The sequence below is a fragment of the Bolinopsis microptera genome, chromosome 7, assembly GCF_026151205.1.
Source record: "Bolinopsis microptera isolate Bmic1 chromosome 7, MBARI_Bmic_1.0, whole genome shotgun sequence".
In the NCBI taxonomy this organism is placed as follows: Eukaryota; Metazoa; Ctenophora; class Tentaculata; order Lobata; family Bolinopsidae; genus Bolinopsis; species Bolinopsis microptera.
This window is the reverse complement of record NC_087078.1, coordinates 647,749-670,779: the sequence shown is the minus strand read 5'-3', so window position 1 is coordinate 670,779 and position 23,031 is coordinate 647,749. Positions and strand designations below refer to the sequence as shown.

General features: G+C 39.6%; 4 protein-coding genes across 4 annotated transcripts in view; 3 read left to right on the top strand and 1 right to left on the bottom strand.

Annotated features, from left to right (window-relative positions):
* The first annotated feature begins 809 nt into the window (after positions 1-809).
* On the top strand, positions 810-1,986 carry LOC134818555 (zinc finger protein 664-like). Its single transcript, XM_063828168.1, has one exon. It carries the CDS (start codon positions 842-844, stop codon positions 1,796-1,798), a length of 957 nt encoding a protein of 318 aa, XP_063684238.1. The 5' UTR covers positions 810-841; the 3' UTR covers positions 1,799-1,986.
* A 1,710-nt stretch (positions 1,987-3,696) lies between these two features.
* Positions 3,697-5,556, top strand: LOC134817929 (endonuclease 8-like 1). The gene has a single exon (XM_063827297.1). It carries the CDS (start codon positions 3,917-3,919, stop codon positions 5,387-5,389), a length of 1,473 nt encoding a protein of 490 aa, XP_063683367.1. The 5' UTR covers positions 3,697-3,916; the 3' UTR covers positions 5,390-5,556.
* Positions 5,557-5,834: 278 nt separating this feature from the next.
* LOC134817806 (uncharacterized) overlaps positions 5,835-23,031 on the top strand; it is a 50,799-nt gene continuing 33,602 nt past the window's right edge. The window contains exons 1-4 of the mRNA XM_063827143.1: positions 5,835-5,914; positions 10,514-10,600; positions 16,928-17,003; positions 17,434-17,543. Coding sequence (XP_063683213.1) covers positions 5,836-5,914; positions 10,514-10,600; positions 16,928-17,003; positions 17,434-17,543 — 352 coding nt within the window. The 5' untranslated portion in view covers position 5,835. The remainder of the gene's footprint in view (positions 5,915-10,513; positions 10,601-16,927; positions 17,004-17,433; positions 17,544-23,031) is intronic.
* Positions 6,151-12,041, bottom strand: LOC134817808 (uncharacterized). The gene is made up of 8 exons (XM_063827144.1): positions 11,881-12,041; positions 11,682-11,758; positions 11,134-11,242; positions 9,350-9,554; positions 8,842-8,921; positions 8,071-8,180; positions 7,314-7,521; positions 6,151-6,716 (listed from the first exon to the last, which is right to left on the bottom strand). The coding sequence occupies exons 1-8, from the start codon at positions 12,038-12,040 to the stop codon at positions 6,490-6,492; spliced, it is 1,176 nt and encodes a 391-aa protein (XP_063683214.1). The 5' UTR covers position 12,041; the 3' UTR covers positions 6,151-6,489.

Below are 23,031 nucleotides of genomic sequence, written 5' to 3'. Positions count from 1 at the left end.
ATAATATGTGAAGGACCCATAAACAGCAATTATAAAACACTTTATTCAACATTTTAGAAATAGTCACTATTTTTGATTTTTTTGAGTTCAAGTATTTACTTGTGAAATGAATTTGAAAATTGAGCCGGTTTGTACAGAAGCTGCTAGCCAGAATTTGAATAATATCAAACTAGAACTAGAATTGAATTTTTAAATGTTTTATTATTGAAACGAGATTAGCTAAGTTAAAGATACCTGCTAACATTTTGAATGTTATATGATAGAATGCTTATTGCTTACTTCATACTGAAATTATTGACAGTTATAATACCTTCCGGGAATTATATCCACTAAAAGTCTCGGACGCCGAGAGCTGATAATTTGCACATTTTTCCCGCAAGAGAAGCCAAGGTATTATCAGCATAGACTCAGACTGGCTGGCGGCAAGTATTAAAACAAATAACACTGGCGTTCTATATATTAGACACTATATTGTGTCATGCGCACGTATCGGATTACACCCCTTCCAATCGGAACCGGAAAATATTATTATACATAAAAGCTTGGCAATTTCGTGCCCGCGCGTTCCCTCCAGCAAGCTGTCGGGAATTATCGCGCTCAGCACTCAATAGCCAAGCTATTATTATATTATATCTATTGTTTGTTATATTTGACATCAGAAGTTTATCAATAATTGTTTGTCTCATTATAAAAATGTACCGTTTTAGTTTACCTTGAAGGCATCATAATTTCATAATCCTCCCTCTTTTCTGGATACAGATTGCTAACATTTGAACTAATTCTAGGTTTATGACATAAGAGTAAAGAGTTGTGTGAAAGAATAAAGAAAGATACCAGCGATATGGACTGTGCTGATAGGGAATCTGTTCAACAAGGTAACCACATCAAAACAGAGATAAAAACTGAGATAAAAACAGAGATAAAAACAGAGATAAAAACAGAGATAAAAACAGAAATAAAGACTGAGATAAAAACAGAGATAAAGACTGAGGAAGAAGAGTTACAAGGTAACATAGGGGGCTTTCTGTATCCTCAATATGAAGGGTATTTTTTGGAGAACATAAAGGAGGAAGCTTGTTCGTCACTCGATATAAAGCAGCATGATGAAAACAACTATAATCCAGTAAAAATACAAGAGAGAACATATCAACCACCACCCAATAATACTGATCATCCAGACAGTACACAGTTAACTCAGCAGATATCTGATAAAGAGGAATGGGCACCTTGTGAAAATGTTCCTGGTGACTCTCTTGAGTGTCAGAAACCCCCAACTAATGTTAAGAGATACAAATGCACAGTTTGCTTTTATGCCACTAATATAGAATCAAATCTTACCACCCACCAAAGGAAACATACTGGTGACAAACCATTTAAATGTTTAGATTGTGACTATGCTGCTGCATGGAAATCAAATCTTACCATCCACCAAAGGAAACATACCGGTGATAAACCGTTCAAATGTGTAGATTGTGACTATGCTACTGCCAAGAAATCATCTCTGACCATGCATCAACGTACACATACTGGTGACAAACCATTCAAATGTGTAGATTGTGACTATGCTACTGCTAGGAAATCATCTCTGACCATGCATCAAAATACACATTCTGCAAACAAACCGTTCAAATGTTTAGATTGTGACTATGCTGCTGCTAGGAAATCAGATCTCATCATCCATCAAAGGAAACATACTGGTGACAAACCATTTAAATGTTTAGATTGTGACTATGCTACTACTTCAAAATCATCGCTTAGAACCCATCAAAGGAAACATACCAGTGACAAACCTTTTTAATGTTTAGATTGTGACTATGCTACTGCTAGGAAATCAAATCTTACGATCCATCAAAGTACACATACCGGTGAAAAACCATTTAAATGTGTAGACTGTGACTGTGCTGCTACTTGTATAGACTCTTTCCAAACTCATAAAAAAACTCATCATTAGAGATCTTATTCAGATGAAAACCCATGTTAGTTCTCATATTAGGCATCAAATCTTAAGGGGGGGGGGGGGGGGGGGGGGGGTGTTTTATAAAACTTGTCTCAAAATGTATACTTACGAAACTCAAGAATGCGTATGGTATTACAGAACTAGCGCTCAGCTGGTTACAATGTTACCTTAATAATCGCACATTCAAGGTTAAAGTAAAAAAAGCCACATCTTCTGAAGGCTATCTGGATATTGGTGTACCTCAAGGATCCATTTTAGGACCACTACTGTTCATATTGTATACCAGAGATCTTGAAGAAATTGTCACAAAATATGGTTTCTCGATACATTTGTATGCAGATGACACACAGGTGTACTTTACTTTTGATGTTCACAGTTCTAATCCTGATTTAACAGCTGTGAAAAATTGCTTTCTGGAGATAAAGCAATGGATGACAGTTAACTTCCTAAAACTGAATGATGAAAAAACAGAGTTCATTGATATAGGACCATATGTCAGCCCAATCCAGACAATGGATTTAGGAGACCTCTCAATCTGCCCTGTTAGCAAGGCCAAGAACCTGGGATTCCTTTTCGATCACCAAATGAATCTGGACTCTCAAATAAATGCTGTCTCCAAAGTATGTTATTTGAATCAAAGGGACTTAGCAAGAATCGGTTCGAAGCTTTCCCATGACCTAAAAGTTCAGCTAGTTCACTCCAATATCCTCTGTTTCATAGACTACTGCAACTCAGTCTATTATGGACTAACAGAAAAGAATCTTCATAAGCTACAAAAGATACAGAACAATGCTGCTAGATTTATCTTTGGTCTTTACGGAAAAAAGATACGTGAACCTATCATGCCTTACCTCAAAAAGCTCCACTTTCTGCCTGTTCGGTTCAGAATTAAGTTCAAAATATCACTTCTGGTCTTCAAGTGTCTTAATAACATAGCCCCTCAGTACTTACAAGGACACGTCAATCTAAGGGAAGTACGAAGACAAAGTTCCAGACTAGATGATGACTTTTATTTGTTGAAAGTTCCTCCTGCTCCTCATTTCAGACGAACAGATGCTGCATTTATGTTTTGTGGACCAAAAATTTGGAATGAACTACCCTACTCAGTGAGATCATTATCATCTGTAGAATGTTTTAAAAATGCCCTTAAGACGTTTTATTTCCAACTAGCTTTTGATAATATTTCTAATATTTGTCCATAATGTCTGAACTGATATGAAAGTGCATTGGTAACTTCATACAAATATTTGTTCATAAAATCTGAACTGTTTAAAAAGTCCATAATCTTGCTATTTCAACACTAAGTCTCGCTTGAATGACTTTAATGTACATCTTTGTTGGGTATATTTTAATGTCGAAGCGTGTAATAAATGTTAGAATTTATTTATTTATTTATTTATTATAAAACGAAAATGTCTCTCAAAATACGGTGCTCGGTGCTCTATGACTAACAGTGGTTAGTCACAGCAAGATATGACCTTCAATATACATCATATCTAATTGTTCAATTTCGAAATCAAATGACAGTTCCATTTCTAATGAACATCTTATGATACAATTTTGCTTGCTTGTGCAATGTGCTTGAATGTTATTTAAATTTAAATTTATTCTCTTGATCAAATTTGGGTGATCTTTCAAAAGTTTAAAAGCATATATCTATTTATACCAGTAATTGGTTGCTGTATCCATTACTACATGATGTAATCATCATTATATCATTTCAATAATATTAATGACTCACAAAGTTATCAATTGATCATGTTACTTATTTTAGGTTACTTGTTTTTGTAGCTTTATTCCGTTAACAATTCCATATAATTCAGTATTTGATAATTGAAATCACCACTAGACTTATGACATTCTGTAGATGATGTTAATAAATAACCTGAAGCACTTGATTTCAACTTGTACACAATATTTCACTCACTGAATCTACCATTCAGTTCATGTCCTGGCACAATGCCCGAAGGTCCTGAACTCTACAAAGCAGCTACCTTTCTCAACCACATTGCCTCCCAACACATCTTTAAGAAGGTCCGCCCTCTCAAGGAGCCAAGTCACAAACACCCTCTTATTCCATGGACTAAACCAAGTTTCTCTCTTGCTGGGGAGGCACGAGGTAAGGAAATCAGGATTACTTTCACAGAGTTATCTCTGAAGGATGAGGTTAAAAATGATAAGTTTTTTCCGGAAACTTTAAACATTCTTCTGACTTTTGGCATGGCCGGTAGATTTGCCATGACAAAGACAGGGGAGACTAGGAAACACTCGCTGTTAATGTTTGATACAACAGATGATCAAACATTCTCTTTTGTTGATACTCGTCACTTTGGAAGGTGGATACTGACTGACGAGTGGTCTCCCCAAACAAAGCGTGGCCCTAGCATTATAACTGAATACCAACTGTTCCGGAAATATTTGTTATCACTGCTTGATAAACCAGTGTTTGATAAGCCAATATGTGAGGTCATGTTGGACCAGCGGTATTTTAGCAGCATTGGTAACTACCTCAGAGCTGAAATCCTTTACCGTCTAGACATAGACCCTTATTGTTCAGCTAGATCAGTTCTTGAGAATCTGCCGGAAGTTTCGTGTGACAACAACCCGGACCTCCTGAGAATGTGTCATGATGTTTGCTGGGAGGTGATAAACTTGAAGGGGTCCGGTAAGCCTTATGACCCGGAGGGTATATACGGGGACCACGGTGTGTTTGAGGCGTGGCTGCAGTGTTACATGGTAAATGGAATGGGGAACAGTGTAGATAAGAAGGGGAGGACTATGTGGCACAGCTTGAAGTTTGGGAAAGGGAAACACAGCAGACATACTGTCAAGCCAGTTAAATCTGAGGAAAATGATAGTTTGGAGGAAGATACCAAGCCCAAACGTAACAGCAGATCAAGGAAAGTTAAATCTGAGCCATTAGAGAAAACTGAAAGTGAATATTTTGATAAAGAAACAAAGCCTAGACGAAGTTGTAGATCAAAGAATATTGAATGTTATCCTTCTGAAAACGGCATCCAATCAGAGGGGGTGGATGTGAAAACTGAAAGTGAATATTTTGATAAAGAAACGAAGCCCAAAAATACTCCCAGATCAAAGAAAGTTAAATCTGAGCCTTTAGATAAGAGTGAGACCACCGAGGGGGCTAACGCAAAAAGAGAGGAAGCAGAGGTGAAAATTAAAACTGAGCCACAAGAAGTCATGAACAGTGTTATTACAGAGGGAGGGAAAGTTAAAATTGAACCTTATGAGGTTGTCAGTAATGATATCAACATTAAACTTGAGCAAGATGAGGAGTTTGATGGTAGTGTCATTAGAAGGAGATCAGTTAGGTTGAAAAGGGCTGTTAATCAGGGAAATTCTGGGGACATATCGAATAAATCAAAACGAATTAAGGACACTGACCCCACTTATAGTCCTTATTTTAAATGAAAACAATTATCTAAATTGAAAAGTTTAGTATTTTACTGAATTGTTGTTTTCAATTGTATCTATTCATAGTTTTTAATGTTCAATTTAATCAATTAATTTATCGCATTTTGTATATATAAGCGTGACCCCGCAAAACAGATTTCATCAGCTAATTTTATTTTATATAGCAATTTATCTCTCCGTGTTTTATTACTATTGGTTCGTTATTCGTAAACTTCACTTGGACAGAGAAGCAGTATATCGGTCACGATCAAATATTGTCTTGTCAGTAAGGCGCAAAGACAAATTGTCTGTTTAAGATCATTTTCCGACATTCAAATTGCGCGCTTGGCGCGCGCGCGTTTCTGGGCACATGTTTACAAATTCTACCACGCCGAATTATAGATTTTGGAGCCCATGCTTCACAATTGAGATAATTTATTGTCTAAAACTTATCTACATTTAGGATGTTAAAGAGGAAGCATCGAGAAGTTCCTAAAGTATGTCACCAGATTATCAGATGCATGGGAGAAGGGAGGAAGAGTCGTAAGTTTTTGAATTCATTGTTTGCATTTTTATTTATTTCTTGAGCAAGTTCATTTTGTAATTTGGTAACAAACTGACACAACTAAGACTGTAGTTCCTTTTTAAAATTGCCTGTCCAGCAAATGCGTTCATCAAAATCTAGTGCGACATTACGTCGGTTCTGTTTAATTGTACTTCTTCAAAGGTTCGGTTCAAATTAACGATTATTTAACTTTGAAACGAATGAAACACCAAAATGATCAAAATAGCGTCAAGTTATATTTACATCTTCAACAATGGTTTACTAAAAAATATCTAAAAATATTTACTCTTGCTAACTTGGCCTATTGCCCAATAAGTTTCTAGTTTTCTATTTGGGAGCTTTAGTTTCATATAAAATGGCTTCGTTATTGTCATAATCAGCCCGCTTATTTACAAATACAACTTTCACTTCAATGGTGCATTGATTTACTGCACTCTAAATCCGGCGTCGTCTCGCTATCAGAAATTAGACAAATTTCCGAGTATTTCTCGGTCACGGTCAAAATTGGAACGATGCCTGTGCTATAATTGTGGTTACTATTGTCAAATCTAGTTCAAATTTCCGTCCCTTCTGGCTGGATGGGGACCTGTTGTATTTCTCGTTTAGGAGTTGACACCTCCTCCTCCCTGTGTCTGATCTCTATCAGTAGAGGTGTGACTCTGTTCCCTGTGCTGGCCGGTGAGACGGTGTCTTCTGAGTCTCCTATGTCGGGGAATCTAGCGCAAACTTTCTCTCTCAGTGCCATGTTGGTGGTCAGGTAGCTGAGGGGCTCTGCTATTCCTGCAACAATGGTTATCAGTACTAGTTACCATAGTAACACACACAACAATGGTTATCAGTACTAGTTACCATAGTAACACACGCAACAATGGTTATATATCAGTACTAGTTACCATAGTAACACACGCAACAATGGTTATCAGTACTAGTTACCATAGTAACACACGCAACAATGGTCATCAGTACTAGTTACCATAGTAACACACGCAACAATGGTTATCAGTACTAGTTACCATAGTAACACACCCAACAATGGTTATCAGTACTAGTTACCATAGTAACACACGCAACAATGGTTATATATCAGTACTAGTTACCATAGTAACACACGCAACAATGGTTATCAGTACTAGTTACCATAGTAACACACGCAACAATGGTTATCAGTACTAGTTACCATAGTAACACACGCAACAATGGTTATCAGTACTAGTTACCATAGTAACACACGCAACAATGGTTATCAGTACTAGTTACCATAGTAACACACGCAACAATGGTTATCAGTTGAGAGTGTGTAAGTACTGCGGAGTACAGTAAGTAGTGTAGAAGTAGTATGTATAGGTACATGGTAAATGTGCACAGTAAAGTACATACCTGATAGGTACATGGTGAAGACCATGAAAGCGAAGAAGTATCTCATATTGAGGAGACTAAGTTTGCAGAAGTCAATAGTCCTCTTCTCGTCCATCTCTGACATGCCAGACAAATGAACTATGAAGTAGGTTGCGTGACAGATAAGGTAACTCATGAACAGCATGGTCATGGTGAATACTCCCCATAACTCATCATCCCATTTGTAGACCTGAGAGAGAGCAATTCGTTACTAGTTACCATAGTTACACTACTAGTTACCATAGTTACATTACTAGTTACCATAGTTACTCTACTAGTTACCATAGTTACACTACTAGTTACCATAGTTACATTACTAGTTACCATAGTTACTCTACTAGTTACCATAGTTACACTACTAGTTACCATAGTTACACTACTAGTTACCATAGTTACACTACTAGTTACCATAGTTACACTACTAGTTACCATAGTAACACACTCAATTCTTTACATGGTTATTGTTGAGTGTAATCCTCTCTGCTACAAATGTAGAAGAGCAGAAAGATTACCGTTGGGGCCGTTAGGTGAAGGTGCTTGGTTTAAGTTGGTAAGCACAACTTACTTACGACCGCGATTTCTTTAAAATGCAGCTGTACCCTAATATAACTTTATCTCAAAATAATGTCAGTTTAATTTTGCATGGCTGAAATGTAACGCTTGATTCTCAAATGTTGAATTTTCAAAAAGTAAAAAACCTGAGTGTAACCATAGTTACACTACTAGTTACCATAGTTACCTGAGTGCTCCTCTTGGCGGATATCATGCCGGGTATAGTAAAGCAGCAGATAACACAGCCCAGAACTAGAGGTATGAAGAGCATTATCAGCTGACCGGAGTAGTAGTTATCTGGGGGAGAAGTTAGTGTTACTACTGTAATCTGTCCTTGTTTATACTGGGAGTGGGGTGGGAGATAAGTGCAAGTATTATGGAATACTCGTGTATCTGTACACATATGGTACACACTTAAGCACTTCACTCCAAGGGTAGTCTAAATATTGCATATTTTTGTATGATTTTGTTGGGTGGTGTATATTTGCGAATAGAGCTCAAACAAAGTAATCTGTCCTTGTCTCTCCTAACCGGGTATTATCCAACTATCAGTATTTCAATCATGAGACTAATGAACAGCGAACCACTCCATCATTTGATATGTAATCTGAATACTAGTGTGACTCGTGGCATTGATTCTGGGTTTTGATTGGTCGATACTGAATACTGAACCCCCTCCACCTAACCCCCCGGCCCCCCCAGTATCGAGATCCATGTTCCCGAATACGGGGATGAGGTAATAACTAATAAGGTATGATGATCTAACCATCCTTCACTCTCGGTTCCTTTGTCCTCTGACAAGCCGTCAAGGTTTAATACATATTATTACATTGGTCCGTAACTGCGGATCAGTACTAAGGATCTTACAGTAAGGGTGTGACTATAGACTACTAGTTACCATAGTTACACTACTAGTTATATAGACTATACACACTAGTGGACACTGGGGGCTACTGACCTGTTTTAGTGTTGCTCATCCTCGCGAAGCTGCCGATACAGATGGTCAGGTAGTCAGGCTGAGTGTAAACTGAGCCGAACCTGAGGAGGAGTACAGGGGTGAAACACAGTTATAACTGCGAACAAACGAACCACACTAGTAATCATGTCAAACATACATTCGTAAATGTTAAATATGTAAAAACACCATCATATGGTTCGTCTTAATCCTGTAATGTAACCGGGACAATGAAACACTTTTTAAGATGTACAGCATATTCGTGCCTATTCATAGGAACAAGTAAAGAGATAATATAAGACTTACATGTAGGGTAGGAACAAGTAAAGAGATAACATAAAACCTATATGTAGGGTAGGAACAAGTAAAGAGATAACATAAAACCTACATGTAGGGTATTAACAAGTAAAGAGATAATATAAGACCTACATGTAGGGTAGGAACATGTAAAGAGATATTATAAAACCTACATGTAGGGAAGGAACAAGTAAAGAGATAACATAAAACCTACATGTAGGGTAAGAAAGCGTGGATGATGCCCACAACCCATGACAGGACCACTACTACAGCAGAGATCCGCACAGCAGTTGAGTGTTCTATCTTGGAGCCAGAAACCAAGGCTATCACCGAGATTAACAGTCCTCCTGACATCAGCATTACTTTAGTCTGTACCACCAGGGTCAACAGGATTCCGAATATATTGCAGAGGAACTGTCCTGCGGAGGACACGTTTTAGATATGTCGTCACCTACAAATAGAGAGGGCCTATGTCGACATAGGCCCTTTTAAAAAACTATACCAGTACGAAAATCTGTGGAACCATACCTACCATATCCCCAAATATAAAGTCAATTGGGTGAAAATTGAATGTCTTCAAATTTGTAAATTACTATATTAATAGAATATATTGCAGAGGAACTGTCCTGGGAAGGATATTACATGTGTCATTGTGTCGTTTTGATTTACCTTAGGACAAACAAATTTGGGTCACAATAAATTTGGTTACTATAATTTTGGTTACGGGTATCGGCCTGTACCACCAGGGTCAACAGGATTCCGAATATATTGCAGAGGAATTGTCCTGCGGAGGATATTACAATCACATTTTAGATACGTATAACGAAAGGGGAGGGGGCGCCAACAGGAGGGCGCTTTTTCGGGGGAGGGGGGGGGGGGGGGCGCTAAAAGGCAACGTTACGCCACTGTCCTGGGGAGGACACGTTTTAGATATGTCGTCACCTACAAATAGAAAGGGCCTATGTCGACATAGGCCCTTTAAAAAACTATACCAGTACGAAAATCTGTGGAACCATACCTACCATATCCCCAAATATAAAGTCAATTGGGTGAAAATTGAATGTCTTCAAATTTTTAAATTACTATATTAATAGAATATATTGCAGAGGAATTGTCCTGCGGAGGATATTACATTTGTCATTGTGTCGTTTAGATTTACCTTAGGACAAACAAATTTGGGTCACAATAAATTTGGTTACTATAATTTTGGTTACCATGATTTTGGGCACAAATTTCGCAAATTTTCCATTCCATTTATTTGATTTTTCCATTATTAAGCTAGTTTTTTTGAGGAGGACACGTTAAAGATATTACATTTTAGATATGTGTCATTGTGTCGTTTTAATTTAACTAGAGCAGTGATATTTAATCTCTTCAGGTGGTGGAAACAAGCCCTATTCCACGAAGAAAAACAATACAAAGGAGTATAAATTTAGCTTCGACAGGAATTTCAATCATAAAACAGGTACGATTACTTTTTATGCTCGTGTATGTTTATCTGTCAGTATTTCTGTTCGTCTGAAAATTTGTATGTTTGCTTTGTATGTTTGTATGTTTGTATGTTTGTATGTTTGTATGTTTGTATGTTTGAATGTCTGTATGTCTGTATGTCTGTATGTCTGTATGTCTGTTTGTTTGTATGTTTGTATGTTTGTATGTTTGAATGTTTGTATGTTTGAATGTTTGTATGTTTGTATGTTTGAATGTTTGTATGTCTGTATGTTTGTATGTTTGTATGTTTGTATGTTTGTATGTTTGTATGTTTGTATTTTTATAGTTTGTATGTTTGTATGTTTGTATGTTTGTATGTTTGTATGTTTGTATGTTTGTATGTTTGTATGTTTGTATGTTCGTATATTTGTATGTTTGTATGTTTGTATGTTTGTATGTTTGTATGTTTGTATGTTTGTATGTTTGTATGTTTGTATGTTTGTATGTCTATATGTATGTCTATATGTCTGTATGTTTGTATGTTTGTATGTTTGTATGTTTTCTCACCTCCACCATCGCTCTCATCCCAAGTGAAGTTAGATAACATTATCCCCCCACTCAGCAGCGTACACAGTCCACTCACAACGTCCAGTATAGAGATATTCACGTATATTACCTGCAAATTACAGTTGTTAACATTTATAACTTGTTATTATAAATATTTATAACTTATTTTAAATATTTATAGTATGTATTTTATTTATGATTTACCCAATCATAGTTTGTCAGTTAACCAAGGCTGATATACAGTCTACAGAGTTTACATGACATGCTAGAAACAAATGGGATATACTTTTATCCTAGTCACGTGGAATATACTCTTATCCTAAGACTGTCAGTCTTCTAGAATTTTATTTTGATTTGTATATTAAGCTCTGAAGTATTTAGATTATTTATTCTTAGAGCTATTTTGGTTTTATATTAGCAGATTTAGGTATATAACTATTCTATATAATTGTATGTATAAATTCTTGAGTAAACATTAACCAGTAAACAAAGCTGGTTCCAATCAGTGACTTGTCCTGTTATTATTGCAACTGTTATTTTCTTATTACCGGTTTGAAGAGGTCTCCCGTTCTACTAGTAGTACTGTATAGCCCCCGTATAGCTGTTACATTCAATAGCACTGTACCTGTAATAGTGTTAATCGTTTCCCAGTGCAATGCATTCAGCTCACAACTAAAGATAAAATTGTAAAAATGAAAGTGAAAGTGAAATTATATCTATAAAAATGAAAGTGAAAGTAATACTCACAAACTCCTAGAACAAGGAAGAAAAGGCCCCACAGTACGTTAAGAGCAGTGTAACTGTTGGTATCATTGTACTTAACAATCGGACACTCCTGACTGTTCATGATGTAGAATATAGTGTCTTTAGAGGCTGACATCCCCCAGTCCATCAGGTGCGCGTCCATGTTTACTGTGAGGAGGAAACTGGGTGTTATCTTAGAAACGATATATCTCACGTCCCTTAAACATCCCTTAAACGTCTCTCAAGTCTCAAACGTCCCTTAATTAATACTTTGGCAGTATCCAGATAGCCCGACCCCTTAATACTTTTAGGCTAAAACTAAGATATCCTAAAAGATATCTCGAAATATCATTCTACAACACGTGAATATGTTGCATAATTCAGTAAAACAACAAGAGCGGATTAACTTCAGACAAAACTACCATACAAATGAAATACAAACACTAAATGCAAACACAACTGAAAAATGATCGCATCGAGAAAAAAAACTAGACTATTACAAACAAAAAATCAAGCATATAATCAAGAACTAAAATTCACAACATCACAATTGAATAAGAACGTCAAAGTGTCGTCACCGAGGCAGGTAATATATTTTCAAGTGCAGTGCTTGCAAATTCCGCTCCCCGCCGCACTGTTTATTGTTATGTACAAATTAAACTCCACACAAAGTACAAGCGTATTTAAACACTATCTGCAGCAGTTTAGTGGATATGGAGCATTATTAGTGTTGCAACTTTGTACTGATCTGGATATGTATCAACTAGGATTAGTGGATCTCTCTCACTCGCTATAGAGACTGCAGCGTGTAGGTTGTCGTGCACAAGATTTATTATCGAGTAGGCTCAATTTAGCGTAATCTTCCAATATTTTCAATGAACCGTTTTATCACGTTATATTCCGGTCATCACTGTAAATTCTGCGCGTGCTTCAGCTAATGGGCCCTTAATGGGAGCAAATTATTTTAGTTATGAGGTAATTGGGGTGACTTAGTTAAATAACAGTTATGGTAAGGGCATTACATCATTATAGTTTAGTTTAGTTGCTCAGACGACCCAGACTTCACCAAGCATGACATCTTGAAACTTGTCAATGCATGGCAACACTCCCTAAGCTAATGTTCTTCATGCGCATTTTTATTTTTATGCTATGATTCGAATTAAAAGTTAAACTACTATATTTATGATATATTTTATCGCCGAATAAGCCACCAAATTCGATGCATTAGACAGATTGAGGTAATCCTTTACACCTTAATTAACATAGAAATTGACCACATTGTCAAGCTGCAACAGAGAACTATTGCAAAGAAAAAAGCCTTTAAAGACGTAAAGGATAACGAAATGCACATAAACGTTAATGCTAATGGAACTGTATTTTTGCTGTTCTCGCTATGAGCTTGTGAACAGGTGATCCTGCCAGCTACTATATAAGCCTATACTTAGCATGAGAACAGACACTTTTAGTGCTTTAAAGTTATTGCCAAGAAATCATCAAGTTTTAAAACTGTTATCATGAATGCACGAAAGTTAATCAGAAGAGTTGAAGTTTTCAGAAGGGAAGACAATCGAAAGACAATAAACTGTTATTCTATTCAATCAGAATAGAATAACAGTTCACGTTTCTAACAAAAGCTCTTAACAGTAGACTATAGAATAGTATAGATGCGCTGCATGCGCTAAGTTACACCCCTGAATAACATCCTTGTTTTTAATTGGAAGTAAACAAGCACTGCTAACAAAGATACTGATCTTTACTTTTTGTCTTGGAAAATTAAATCAAATATTGCGGCTCCTTTGTAGCAAGTAACGTGTATCCTAAAGTAAATTACTCGTAGAATAAATAATAATAAATTGGTTATAAGTTGACCCTAGCAGGGGTATGGGACACGAGGGCGGAGGACACGAGGGCGGAGGACACGAAGGCGTAGGACACGAGGGCCTCGTGTCCGACCTTCTTCCTCGTGACCGGTTCCCATATTATACATATGTAATGTTGTGATATTGCATAATTTATTGTAAATGTAATATATGTTTCAGAAAATTATGTAATGTAATGCGATGGAGGTTCTTTAAGCAGGCAATTCCAGTCCAAACCCTGGAAACATGACATAAAGGATTTGTTTTACTTGTTGCATGAAAAGCACTAATACAGTATATATTGTTTGTGCAAATATTTTTTCTAAATCCCATAACTAAATAGTGTTATCCCATAACTAAAATATAGTGTTATCCCAACTCTTAGCTGTTCTGGGAATAGGTCTAGTTGAACATTGCCTCTAAATTTTCAATTCTCCCTCAACCCTCACGCAAAGAACCATGACTAAGTAAAATTTCCGGCGCCCTTCGCTGCTACCTATAGAAGATGCAGACATTCACCGGATCTGAAAAGTTCTATAGACAATATTTTGCAAAGTTTTATAGAAAATATTTTGCAATAGGATGCGTGAAACTGCACACTTTATCCTAAATTCCGAATTTAAAACAAAACTTTAACCCACGTTATTATAGAAACCTACTCAAAGAACGCGCAGTACAGCAGGACATAATATTAATAAGTACCGCAACAAGAGTTAGCACTGCAACATAAAGAGTACCGTTTTGAAGATATATTGAGTTTTGTGTACCATTAACTGTAACAACTGTAATATTAACTGTAATGACACAGGTTAAACGATGAGCTCCCACAAACACCAACTTTCTAAACTTTAGGAGGATAATGATTAATTAAACAGTACATCTGTTCAAGATGTTGATAGCAGATTAAAATAAAAAGTTTGAACCTTGGAGGTTGGACTGTTAACTGTAACAGAAAGTTAACTGTAACCCTGCTACTGTAACAGAAACACAAAGTTTCTCCCTCTCTCTCTCAGTAAAACTTACGGAGGATAGCAAGTCCAGAAATGAAGACACAGATTCCTACTACACCAGGAAATACAGTAGTTTATAGATAATGTTGCCATGCCTTCACAACACAAACTTTGTTAATGACAGACGATAATCCCTTGAACGAACGTCATTTTCAGCTATCGTATCCTGGCGACAGGCATTATCTAACTGTAATTATCATGTGTGTATAGGTTGTTACTTAGCAACCTGGACTGATGAAACAAAAGCAGGTATCTACACGTGGGATGTTAAAGGGTGTTATCACGTGATTAAAGGGTGTTATCTCGTGGTGTCACGTGACAATAGGGAGGCCCCTCACCCTCACCTGGATAATAGGTAATAATATATAATAGCGCTCAAGATTTGTGGGGGGTCTATACTTTGTAGCTGTTGGGTAATTACCAAGTTATTGGTCGATAAGCTGGTTCATGGTACGCTAACGAGTCTTATGTCATAATTATAGCCTGATTGTGCAACCAAAATAATGGCAGTTGTTTGTTGGCATGGATACAACCTAAATAATGTTCAATTTTTGTTGGCATTGTTATTACTGAGAAATGTAGTCTGGTTGGTATGGTTACGATACAACAAATAACGATCAGTCTAAGCAGAAAAGAAGGATTGCTGAGTTGTAGTTACCATGGTTACCATGGTTACCATGGTTACTATGGTTACAAGTCACTTCAGAGTAGTAATTACAGCTGTCCAGATTGTAACAAATTATGGTAATAATCCTCGCGGACAATGATGATACATGCCAAATACTCTAGAACATGCCTTATACATGCGCTAGACAGAGTAAGATTGTAAACCGGTATAAAGGCTATTAAAAAGAGGGTTTAATGAATTCACACGGGTATGGTGATCACTGGAGGATCACTGTGGGTCACCTATTCAAATATTATGTAAAATATTTAAATCAGTCCCTTTATCGCGCTTAGGTTATGGTAAAATGATCAGAGCATACGTTTAGTTGTATCGAGCGAATAAAGATAATAATAAAGATAATGTACATAAGTTTAGTGGTATAAAGATAATGGTACTGATGGTAACAGATTTTAATTATTATTAAAAAACCGGTTTGTGATTTACCGGATCAATCAACCAAAACTTTTAAGTTTTATCTTTGAAGATTGTACAATGAAGGTGACCATAAACGCCAAAACGATAACGTAATATCGAGTATAAAAGTTAAAGAAAACAACAAAGGTCTTTTTAGTGTTTATAAAGACTCATAATTGGCATTCAGTGCGGCACCAGCTATTGATAAACCTTTGTTTACTGTACACAGTTCAGTTTACTTTGTATGTACAGTTTAAGTGTATACACTATTATACTATATTACAATATATTATATAAGTTAATAAACTATATTACTTCTACTACTGAACTCTACTACACTACTACAATGAGGGGTGCACTACTGTGTACGTCATTATACACAAGACACAATGTCCCTCAGTGTACAGTGTTTATAAACGATGATGTTTACTAGCGTGTACTGGTCCGCGCGCGACGTTACAGCACTTGCAAAACCAGCATGTGCAAAACCAGCACGTGCAAAATCTGCTGATGCACATGCGTGGTTCTGAATACACTTTCTTTTGAAATAAAGCAAGTCGTACCCAAAATCTCGTGCTTAAAGTTCTTGCGGAGTTTTTGGAAAGATACACAATAAACGGTTCAAACTATGGAGTATTCGGATGGGCTGAAATATTTCGTATCATTCAAGAAAGTCTCGGACTAGGATACAAGAATAGACAATAATGTACAGGAGGTTTGAATATACTCTGATAGTCAAATTACTATTACTAGCTGTAATTATCCACTAAACCATACGATTAAATTTCTGACAACTTAGATCTTTGCCTAATTGTCACAGGTTGTTGCTCCATAACCCTCTCCTTGTTGGTTTCCCTATTTCGTATAGCGATTTGCCCCATACTCATCTAGATTCTAGATAGTGCCTTATCTATATGCTCTACATTTGTTCTATTGACCAATGACCATTCATTTTTTATTTCTGCCATTATCACAGTTCCCACACACACCTTTTTACGGCACTTCCATTATTCATTGTTGGTGTCCCTATTAATTAATTAATTAATTAATTAATTAGTTAAGTAATCCTATTTTGATTTATCTTACCCCACATTCTTCAGGCGTATCCTGGGATAAAATGATAGGTAAGAACGAAGTTAAGTTGCTGTCCAACCTGGCCCACCATCCTTACCAAACGTAAGATAACATTAGGTTACCGATTTATAATGTAAATCTTTGTTTTAACCCTAGTTAAACTTGAAAAACTTTATCGATTATTATTATATTATTATTATTAGTTAATGAAATAGGTTTAAATTGGTATCTACTGGGCAGTGTGATAAAGCGAAATATTGTACAGATATTATTGGATCCCCTCTAAGCTCGAAACATCTGAAGAGCACAAAAAGTAGTATCATATAATATATACAGGGTGTTTCAATATATATATAATATACTATATGCCTATAACATGGGGTTTATACTTTAACATACCCATAATCTTCGTTTAGATTGGCAAATATACCTACTTTTTTATATAGTTTAATATGGTCAGCCCCCCCCCCCCCCCCCCCGGCCCCCCAACATAACATCTAAACCATACTAAACTTTACCTCCTCCCGTTCAGGACTCCTACAGTAATAACAGACCGGGTACACAATATCTCGGATGTAGTACCGGGAGTTTCTATAGGACCTAAGTTCTGGGACCACGATACCGGAGACACTCTGGCTGGAGGTACGTATTAGAGGGGGGGGGGTTGTTTTAGTGAGACCCTGTGTATGTGTTTTATGTGGTATTTAAAGAATACGGTCACGCCTCTAGGCTCTATCATATACCTCACTTACTTTTCCCTTCCACAAAGTACTGGTTTTATATTTAAATTATGTAAAACTCATCTCTTTTATTCGGGAGGCCTGGGGAATGGAGGTCGGGTAACTACAATAAAACATATCATACTGATCACTAAAGCGAACCGAGAAGCAAGTACAAGACTAAAGAGAGAGAGAGAGTGTACAATGACACATCTACCCTAGCTCCTGTCACATAAATACATGCACACTGCACAGTGTCCCCATGTGTCACCTTGTCAACCATAATCGTAATTAGTGGTTAAAGTCCATTATATGATATGATGGCCTGTAAAGTACTTGTTAAAGTACTTGTTAGTGTGGGTTACAATCAAACCGTCTAACCTTTATATGGACCATTGGGTCTTACTGACAGAAACTCTCTCTTTTTAAGGGTGGGGATCAGTGGCGGGGCACCAACTGGTGGGGATCAGTGGGGGGGGGGGGCGTCAACAGGCAACTGGTGGGGATGTAACCTCTGGAAGCATTTACAAAGAATAATTAGCTTAAGAAGATACTAAGTAACAATTTACTGGAATAAAGCGAGAGTAAGAGCTCAAATATCGGGAGAAGGTCAAGGAAGGAAGACGAAGCAAGAGTGGCTGTGAACTGAAACTGTTTCTAACCTCCACTACTAACGAGTTTCACAATGTCTTTGTTTACAGTGAACAAATGCGAATGATGTGTGGCAGTCATTCAGCACTGTCCACACTTCACATAGACAAAGCATGGACCCTGTAATATAAAGGAGGGGTATAAAGACTGGACCCTCCTTCAGTGGGAGGGGCGCCTCCTTCTCATTGGTTAGATGACGTTATCAACTGTGTTATTAGTGGACAGACACTAGGTGGGTAGACGCTATAAGTGGGTAGACGATAATGCGTGTGTATCAGGACGGATGATGTGAGAGGTAGACGTTAGTGAGGATAAGGGTACCGGGTGGTGAGGGTAAGGGTACCGGGTGGTGAGGGTACCGGGTGGTGAGGGTAAGGGTACCGGGTGGTGAGGGTAAGGGTGGTGAGGGTAAGGGTGGTGAGGGTAAGGGTGCCGGGTGGTGAGGGTAAGGGTGCCGGGTGGTGAGGGTAAGGTTGCCGGGTGGTGAGGGTAGGGGTGATGGGTGGTGAGGTTAAGGGTGCCGGGTGGTAAGGGTGCCGGGTGGTGAGGTTAAGGGTGCCAGTTGGTGAGGTTAAGGGTGCCGGGTGGTGAGGATAAGGGTGCGGGGTGGTGAGGGTAAGGGTGCCAGTTGGTGAGGTTAAGGGTGCCGGGTGGTAAGGGTGCCGGGTGGTGAGGTTAAGGGTGCCAGTTGGTGAGGTTAAGGGTGCCGGGTGGTGAGGATAAGGGTGCGGGGTGGTGAGGGTAAGGGTGCCGGGTGGTGAGGATAAGGGTACCGGGTGGTGAGGGTAAGGGTACCGGGTGGTGAGGGTACCGGGTGGTGAGGGTAAGGGTACCGGGTGGTGAGGGTAAGGGTGGTGAGGGTAAGGGTGGTGAGGGTAAGGGTGCCGGGTGGTGAGGGTAAGGGTGCCGGGTGGTGAGGGTAAGGTTGCCGGGTGGTGAGGGTAGGGGTGATGGGTGGTGAGGTTAAGGGTGCCGGGTGGTAAGGGTGCCGGGTGGTGAGGTTAAGGGTGCCAGTTGGTGAGGTTAAGGGTGCCGGGTGGTGAGGATAAGGGTGCGGGGTGGTGAGGGTAAGGGTGCCAGTTGGTGAGGTTAAGGGTGCCGGGTGGTAAGGGTGCCGGGTGGTGAGGTTAAGGGTGCCAGTTGGTGAGGTTAAGGGTGCCGGGTGGTGAGGATAAGGGTGCGGGGTGGTGAGGGTAAGGGTGCCGGGTGGTGGGGGTAAGGGTACCGGGTGGTGAGGGTAAGGGTACCGGGTGGTGAGGGTACCGGGTGGTGAGGGTAAGGGTACCGGGTGGTGAGGGTACCGGGTGGTGAGGGTAAGGGTGCCGGTGGTGAGGGTAAGGGTACCGGGTGGTGAGGGTACCGGGTGGTGAGGGTAAGGGTACCGGGTGGTGAGGGTACCGGGTGGTGAGGGTAAGGGTACCGGGTGGTGAGGTTGCCGGGTGGTGAGGGTAAGGGTACCGGGTGGTGAGGGTAAGGGTACCGGGTGGTGAGGGTAAGGGTACCGGGTGGTGAGGGTACCGGGTGGTTAGGGTAAGGGTACCGGGTGGTGAGGGTACCGGGTGGTTAGGGTAAGGGTGCCGGGTGGTGGGGGTAAGGGTGCCGGGTGGTGAGGGCCAGGGTAGGGGTGATGGGTGGTGAGGGTAAGGGTACCGGGTGGTGAGGGTAAGGGTACCGGGTGGTGAGGGTACCGGGTGGTTAGGGTAAGGATGCCGGGTGGTGAGGTTAAGGGTACCGGGTGGTGGGGGTGAGGTTGCCGGGTGGTGAGGGTAAGGGTACCGGGTGGTGAGGTTAAGGGTGCCGGGTGGTGGGGGTAAGGGTGCCGGGTGGTGAGGGTGCCGGGTGGTTAGGGTAAGGGTGGTGAGGTTCAGGGTGGCCTGGTAAGGGTAAGGGTGCCGGGTGGTGAGGTTAAGGGTGGCCTGGTAAGGGTAAGGGTGCCGGCAAGGGTAAGGAGTCTCACCACCCTTACCCTCGCCATATTTAACGGTGGTGAGGGTAAGGGTGCCGGGTGGTGGGGGTAAGGGTGCCGGGTTGTCAGGTTAAGGGTGCGGAGTGGTAGAGGTAAGGGTGCCGGGTGGTGAGGGTAAGGGTGCTATTAAAGGTTCTGTTAAAATGTGCTGGTAGTTCTAATACGATGGCCACCATAGCAACCACAATCTGTCCCCTAACAACCGATGTATATTTGGGTGATTCTTTCTCTTATTGACCAAATGAAAGACTAATATCGCCTAGAAATGATATTTTATTTTATGTGTGATATTTTATATATTGAGGAGATGCTGTAGATATTGTATAATATGATATAAATTGTACGATAGTCATCATAACAAAAAGTGTCATAATAATTTATACCGTGCTCCATATAGCCCCTTTCCTAACATACAGATATTCATAAACTGACGGAAAAACTTCTCTACTGCAGTTCAATTTCTTGACTTCTCTTCATTCTTGGTCCTTCATTTTTAAATTTATGATTATGGCATTTTTCAGTTTGTTGCACCTATACTTTTGCTTTATTCGTGAAACCGAAAATCGTTTTTCGGTGATGTATCTGTACCATGAACGTGTGCGTGGTGCGTTGTATTATATAATAAAACAAATATTTAATAAAACAAATATTTATTTTTACGGCACAATCAAACAATATCAATAATAAATAAATCAGGGGAAGTTTGAAGAGGTTTCAAGTGCTGAAGGCCACTACTTATCTTTAAGATTTGAGAGTGACCTGTGCTTGAAACCCCCTCAACCATCCACTACGTCAATATACTTATTATACAAATATAGAAAAATATAATAATCTAAAATTGCTTATTGGTCTAGTTTGGTGACACAGGAGAGCCCAGTCGAGTTTTAGTTTAGGTTTAGGTTTTATATCATAGTTTAAACGGTTAGCCATGTTTCATGGCAGAGAGAGATATCATGTGTGCAGAGCCGTACCGGATGTAGAATATAAGATATAATATAGATTAGTTACCATGTATTAGGGTCATCTCTTAGTAACCTAGTAACTTAGTAACCTAGTAACCTAGTTAACATGTATTAGGGTCATATGTATGTGCGGGACCCCCCCCCCCCTCCCGTTGTTTTCTATATTATGTATGTGGTAAAGTTGTTGCAAACTTTGCAAACCCATTTTAAAACTTGAAACTTTACAAAGAGAATATTTTTGTTACTTTGAAGCAAAGAAATGAAGAAAAGAAATGAGACAATGATAAAACATAAGTATGATAAACATGATACAAAGACTGTTCAATGTCACGTGTTGTCATGGCGACTGCTGTGATCTTACTCGTGGGTCACGTGTCACACGTGTCACAATACTATGGAACATCCACTACTCAACCTGCTGACGACAGAGTCACTACTCTCAACATCGACAGTGTCTCCGAGCAGCAGAAGTCAGTTTTAGCTCTCGGACCTAACTTCGCCGTGTCTCCGCGAATTGACCAGTCATTCAAGGATAAAGTTGCCGTTGATATCGCTCAGTGTGTGTTTAAGATCAGACACAAACACGCTATCACTCAACGTGCCAACTCAGACACTAGTGCGGAAGTTAGTGCCCCGATTGAGCCCACCGAGGAGTCGAGTTCCAGCAAAGTGAGGAGATTGTGTCCCTTTCCCTCACCATTCACCAGTACACCTGACCCCACTCACCCGGTTTTAGAGGACAAGCTGGCACAGTTTAACCGCTTTGTACAGGACCTCGTGACTAACACCAACCCACAGGATAACCTCACTCGTTTTCAGAAAGATGGTTTACGCTCCCTTCTGACAGACAGGACGTTACACGTGTCGGTATCAGACAAGTGCGGTGAGTTTGTGGTGACAACTAAGGACACACATCGGCATCTAACAGAGAATCACCTCCAGGAGACAGCTGTGTACCAGCGTGTGCTTCCCACGAGAAAAATCAACGGTAAAACTGTCTCAGTAGCGGAACCCACCTCTCAACAGCTCACACAGCTCATCAAGAAGAAGACGGAGAACCTGGTGAAGGAGTCGAATAACCTGTGGAAGAAGATCTCATCACAGCGGAACCTTGACGACGACTACAAACTACGGATCAGAGTTCCTGACCATGTCAGCCTCCCAGTCATGTACGTCCAAATCAAGACCCACAAGAACCCTCCGGAGAGCTTCCGCTCGACGATCCCTCTTGAGCAGGTTAAGGTTAGACCCATCATCAGCTGCGTGGACTCACCTACAGAGAGACTTAGTTGGCTAGTGACGACCATTCTTAAACCTCTCCTTAATGAGGTGCCTAGTCACCTGAGTAATTTAATCCAGCACATAGAGATGCTCCGCCAGATCTCTCAGGAACAGCTTGCCAGGAGAAAGTTCTTTGCCGCGGATATTTCAGCTTTATACACTAACATAAACGTACAGGGCTGTATAGACGATGTCATTGAGCTAGCTACAGAGCACCGAGACAGTTTGGACCTGATGGGACTCAGCCTGACAGACATTCATGAGATCCTACTACACATCCTTACCAACTCTTTCTTTGTGTATAACAGGACTCTCTGGCTACAGCAGGATGGTCTGTTCATGGGTTTGAGGCCAGGGCCCTTCTGTGCCATCATTAGAGTGTACAAGTTCGAGAAGAACTCTATCTACACCGATCGACACTACCTATCGGTATACTTATCGAACTTCTACAAACGCTACATAGATGATGCTGCCAGTACTGCAGAGACGAAAGAAGAAGCCCTTGCTCTGGTTCAACAGATTGCAGACCAAGATCCGGACAAAAAGTTGAA

Excerpts from the sequence above, each read along its gene's own strand:
- LOC134818555 (XM_063828168.1), top strand. The coding sequence starts at position 842 with ATGGACTGTGCTGATAGGGAATCTGTTCAACAAGGTAACCACATCAAA.
- LOC134817929 (XM_063827297.1), top strand. The coding sequence starts at position 3,917 with ATGCCCGAAGGTCCTGAACTCTACAAAGCAGCTACCTTTCTCAACCAC.
- LOC134817808 (XM_063827144.1), bottom strand. The coding sequence starts at position 12,040 with ATGGACGCGCACCTGATGGACTGGGGGATGTCAGCCTCTAAAGACACT. Across the intron at positions 8,922-9,349 it reads CACGCTTTCTTACCCTACAT|GTTCGGCTCAGTTTACACTC; the intron begins GTAGGTTTTATG and ends ACTCCTCCTCAG. Across the intron at positions 8,181-8,841 it reads GATGAGCAACACTAAAACAG|ATAACTACTACTCCGGTCAG; the intron begins GTCAGTAGCCCC and ends CTTCTCCCCCAG.